Source organism: Grampus griseus (assembly GCF_964374135.1).
Source record: "Grampus griseus genome assembly, chromosome: 17".
Classification (NCBI taxonomy): Eukaryota; Metazoa; Chordata; class Mammalia; order Artiodactyla; family Delphinidae; genus Grampus; species Grampus griseus.
The window spans coordinates 67,647-72,803 of NC_139011.1; the positions used below are offsets into that span (position 1 = coordinate 67,647).

The 5,157-nt window shown below is 52.7% G+C and overlaps 1 protein-coding gene across 1 annotated transcript; it reads right to left on the bottom strand.

Moving 5' to 3' along the window:
- Window positions 1-966: 966 nt before the first annotated feature.
- LOC309835509 (UPF0488 protein C8orf33 homolog) lies at window positions 967-3,191 on the bottom strand. The gene is made up of 6 exons (XM_082675048.1): window positions 2,939-3,191; window positions 2,811-2,850; window positions 2,565-2,713; window positions 2,281-2,365; window positions 1,977-2,123; window positions 967-1,599 (listed from the first exon to the last, which is right to left on the bottom strand). Exons 1-6 carry the CDS (start codon window positions 2,942-2,944, stop codon window positions 1,460-1,462), a joined length of 567 nt encoding a protein of 188 aa, XP_082531174.1. The 5' UTR covers window positions 2,945-3,191; the 3' UTR covers window positions 967-1,459.
- Window positions 3,192-5,157: the final 1,966 nt, after the last annotated feature.

The window sequence follows — 5,157 nt, forward strand, 5'->3', positions numbered from 1 at the left end:
GTGACCACCTAGAGGGGTGGGATAGGGAGGGTGGGAGGGAGGGAGACGCAAGAGGGAAGAGATATGGGAACATATATATATGTACAACTGATTCACTTTGTTATAAAGCAGAAACTAACACACCATTGTAAAGCAATTATACTCCAATAAAGATGTAAAAAAAAAAAAAAAAGAAGGGGGTCACAGGAACCTGATTTAAAGTATAGGGAACAACTATAGGACTCGTGACTGGCATGTGAAGTGGAGGGGGGTCTTGTGGGACTGAGCGCTTTTCCTGTGGAATCTGATTCCACCTCTGGGTAGACAGTGTCAGAATTGAGTTGCATTCTTCGACACGCTGCTGACATCCAAGAATTGCTGTTGGTGTCGGGAACCCCCAACACAAACACACACACACACATTGGAACTGGATCCACGAACCCCTTTTGCAGAGGTGACACAGATTTTTGGCCTGATCAACTAGTTGGGCAGTAGTGCCATTCACTGAAAAGCAGAAAACAAATGGAGATTTAGGGACTAATCGGATGTTTTGGACATGTCAAGTTTGAAATGCCTGTGAAACAGCAAAATAAGAGATGTTGAGTAGGCAGGTGGGCTCCAGGTATCTATCTAGTCTAGTCTGCAAGTTTGGGAGACACCACCAAAGATGGTACCACAACCACTGAAGAGGATTAAGCCCCCCTGAAAACCCAACTTAATGCAGAAGGCCTGGGACTATCACCTGGAGCAGCTGACATCAGAGCTTGTCCACTGAGGCTCAATGCTGGTGTCTGGCTGGGATTCTTAGGGCAGGAAGCTATCTGCTCCTCAGAACAAAGCCTGGGCTGCTGGGGGCTACGATGGCTCCCCAAGGATGCTACCTGCTCAGGAATGAAGGCAATACGACAAAAGACCAAGCACTGGGGTGAGAGCCTGGACCCAGCAGTGCCACACACCATCTCATCTATATAGACAGTTAACACACGCTTTCATTCTTCCACTTTTGTGAGGAATACTTTTATTATGGCAATGAGACACAATTGGCATGGAGCTCTACACCACCTGACAGAACATCCTCCCATAAGTGAGCACCAGTGCATAGCTATGTTGCTTCCCTACTAATCCTTATTACCAACATCTACTTAGTCTGCTCCTAAGCCTGTTAAAAGAGTCCTTCTACAACATGCTAAACACTCACTTCAGTTTACTGTAGAAACTTCTGAATGGACCGCCCTCTTCTGGCAGGAGAGACATTTCAGCTGAAAACCTATAAATGGGGTCCTGGGCTTGTCTGACAGTCAGGTCAGTACCCAACATGCAGGTCTTGCATCTTCCCAACAGCCATGGCACCAGATTCACTGACCAGCCAGGGACAGAGCAACCCCACATCTGTCTGACAGAGCATTCCTGGAAAGCTCTGCACTCAAGACAAACCCCTGCACCAACCGCAGAGGAGAATCGTTCCAGAATGGGGAAGAGGCTAAAAGAAATTGAACCTAAACTCTTCATCAGGAGTGTCTCGGGTGTCCTTGGCTCTCCCTGTTAGACGAGGCCTGCAGACCCTTTGGCTCTTCTTTCTGGCGGCCTCACCTACAGGCTGCACCTGGACTGAGTGGGCAGCTGTAAGGGAGGGGAGAGACTGTATCAGAATTGAATGATAATGGCTAATGCTAACTGTGCCCATACAACTCTATCCCCATTGTAAAAATTAACTGACTTACTTCTCAAAATTATAAGGTATCACACTATCATCACACCCCCTTGAGAATCACAGAGAGATTCACTAACTCTCCTGCCCCTGCCTCCCTGGTCCAAGCCCAAGTTCTGTGTTCCTGAGATCCAGGCTTTCTCTCTCCCTGCTCCCTGACGCTTTCCTGAGCCATCTTCTACCCCCGCCAGCCCTACTGCTCTGGGCTTCCTCCTTCCACTGCCCAGGCTCTTCCTCCCCGCCCCCTTGAACTAGGCAGGTGTGCACCAACCAGTTCCCAGGTCCTCACCAGTCCTGAGAGCCCGCAGGGCCACGCAGCACTCGGCTTCCATCTGAGCCCTGTAGTCCCCGAACAAGGAGTGCATCAGCTGCCTCTTCCGGGGCAGGGGGGTTCTTCGGCTGCGCAGGGTTCGGATTGCCCCAAGAGCTTGCTCTTCTGCAAATGAAAACAGACTAGTAACCTTCTCTATCCTCACCTCCAACTGTCCTACCGCAAAGGTAACTATTCCATCCCTTGGGAGCACCTGCAGGCCACAGGACTGTCACGGTTCACCCGCCCCCGCCCTCCGCAACTCTACAGACAGGCCCCTCACTCTGCTTAGGGGTGGGTCTCTGCATCTTCAGCCCCAGCTCCAGCTTTTCCACGCACCAGGCCAGTTCCCGGGCCAGCTGCTCCGCCTGTGGTGGATCGGGGATAGTGGCTGTGAGAGGGTACCTGGACCCCGCGGCCTCCAGCCCCATCCCACAGGAACACAAAACTCCCCGTCTCATCCTCTCCCCGCTTTAAGTCCGCAAATCCGAGACTACACCCACCGGCGGATTCCCACCCAGAATGCACCCCGAGGCTCCACCCTTCCCGACTAAGGCCCGCCCTTGCCTGGGCCTCCGCACTTAGGGGGGCTTCCTCTGAGGCCGGCGATTCTGTGGCTTTCCCGCCTCCATTCGCCGCAGAGGCCCCATTCCGGGTTTTCTTCTTCTTCTTTTGTTTCTTGGCCCTGGAGGCAGCGTCACTGCACGTAGGGTGCCCTAAGCAGACAGATTTGATAGGGCCTTACAGTGGAAGGACTCGGGGCGCCGGGAAGCGGCGGGGGGAACCGGGGGCTGCGGGGTGCGCGGGCAGTACCTGGGGCTGCCGATGTCTCCCGAGCAGGATGTCCTGGAGCCTGGAGAAAGCGGGACAGTACAAAGGTCACGAGGAGCCACCAAGGGCCCAAGGCCCCGACACCGGTGCGCCCTCACCGTAGCACTCACCGCCATGCGCTGCAGCCGCAGCCAGACCCTGAGGAGGGCTTCAGGACCGACGCCGAATTCGCTCCCCGCGAAACACGTCTGCGTAGCAGAGTTCCGCGGGGCGCTGCAGCGCGTTGGGCGGGCCCGGGCCTTTCGGAGCGCGGTGGGCGGGGCCCCGGCCGTTCGGAGCGCGGTCTGCAGGAGACCCTCCCCAACACTGACAATGTTGCAGGTACTGCTCTGGATCAAAGGACTACGCCTAAGGTGTGCCCTTAAAGCTCACCTGCTAGTGGGGAGGGAAAAGCAGGTAAACAGACATGAAAAGCTGTCACCCAGAGCGGCGCTGTGAATAACAGCTGCCCCAACGGGGCGCCGAGTGGTCAGCAAAGTCCTGCGAGGAGCAGCAGTCCTGGAGGGGCTGGTCCGGCAGCGGAAAGGAGGGCGGGGCCGAGGTGCAAGGCGAGGTGGGGGAGTTGCAGGGCCCTGGACCGCAGCGGGAGGCGGCTTCTGTTGTAAGCGCAGTGGAAGCACTGGGGGACGTTCATCCATCCGAGGAGTGACGCGGCCTTACCCAGATGCTGCTGTGTGGTGAGGGCCCAGAGGGGCTGGGGTAGGGGAGGGGAGGACCTGGAGGGGATTCAGAAACAGGAAGACCCCGCGCACCTGCTGGCGTCCCGACGTGGGCACCATCTACCTGCCCTTCTGCGCTCCCTGCCCAGGGCCGCCCCCCCACCACGCGCCGCTCCTGGCCCCATATCACAGGCGTCAGGAGGACCCGGGTGCCGTGGTGCTGCTTGAGAGGACAGGAGTCTGAGGTGCTGCTGTCCGATGATTCCTGTCAGTGAAATCGGCATTGTTTCCTGAGGCGAGGGGATGGGAGGTCTCAGAAGGTAGAGTTTGGTCATCCCAGTAGTTAGTCCCGGGTTGGTGAAAAAGTTCCTTAGGTTTTTAAGTAAAAACAAAAGACATATTTTTCATCTTCACCAAGAACTTTATTGAACAACGTATTCACCGTTTTGTTCCACTACCTCCTGCCATTTTTCAGGCAACTTCATAATTCCGTCTTCCCCAAAATTCTTATCTTTTTGAGCAAAGAACTGTTCCAGGTGCCTTTTACAGTCTTCTGGGGAATGGAAATTTTTTCCATTAAGAGAATTTTGTAAAGACTGAATGGAAATCCAAAGGTGCAATGACTGGTGAATATGGCGGATGAATCAGAACTTCCCAGCCAAGTTGTAACAGTTTTTGCCTGGTCATCAAAGAAACATGCAGTCTTGTGGTATCCTGATAGAAGATTATGTGTTTTCTGTTGACTAATTCCAGACGCTTTTCGATGAGTGCTGCTTTCATTTGGTCTAATTGGGAGCAGTACTTGTTGGAATTACTCGTTCGATTTTCCAGAAGGAGCTCATAATAGAGGACTCCCTTCTAATCCCACCATATACACAACATCACCTTCTTTAGATGAAGCCTGGCCTTCAGTGTGGTTGGTGGTGGTTCATTTCACTTGCCCCACGACCTCTTCCGTTCCACATTATTGTACAGTATCCACGTTGCATCACCCATCACAATTTGTTTTAAAAATGGAACGTTTTCATTATGTTCAAGTAGAGAATCACATGCAGAAATACGGTCAAGAAGGCTTTTCCGGTGTAACTTCTTGTGGAAGCCAAACATCAAAGCGATGAACAGAACCAAGCTGGTGCCAATGATTTTCAACGCTTGATTTGGATATTTTGAGTATGTCGGCTCTCTCCCGTGTGGTATAACGTTGATTGCTCTCAATTAATGTTCTCTGTTTGATCGCTATCAACTTCAACTGGTCTACCCAACCATGGAACATCGTCCAGCAAGAAATCTCCAGCACAAAACTTCGCAAACCACTTTGGACACGTTCGATCCATCACAGCACGTTCTCCATACACTGCACAATTTTTTGTGTGTGTTTCAGTTGCGTTTTTACCTTTCTTGAAATAACAAAGCATAATATGCTGAAAATGTTGGGGGTTTTCTTTCTTCTCCAATATTAAAATGGCTACACAGGGACGTCCCTGGTGGCTCAGTCGTTAAGAATCCGCCGGCCAGTGCAGGGGACACGGGTTCGAGACCTGGTCCGGGAAGATCCCACATGCCGCAGAGCAACTAATCCTGTGCACCACAACTACTGAGCCTGTGTGCCACAGCTACTGAAGCCCAGTCACCTAGAGCCCGTGCTCCACAACAAGAGAAGCCACCGCAAT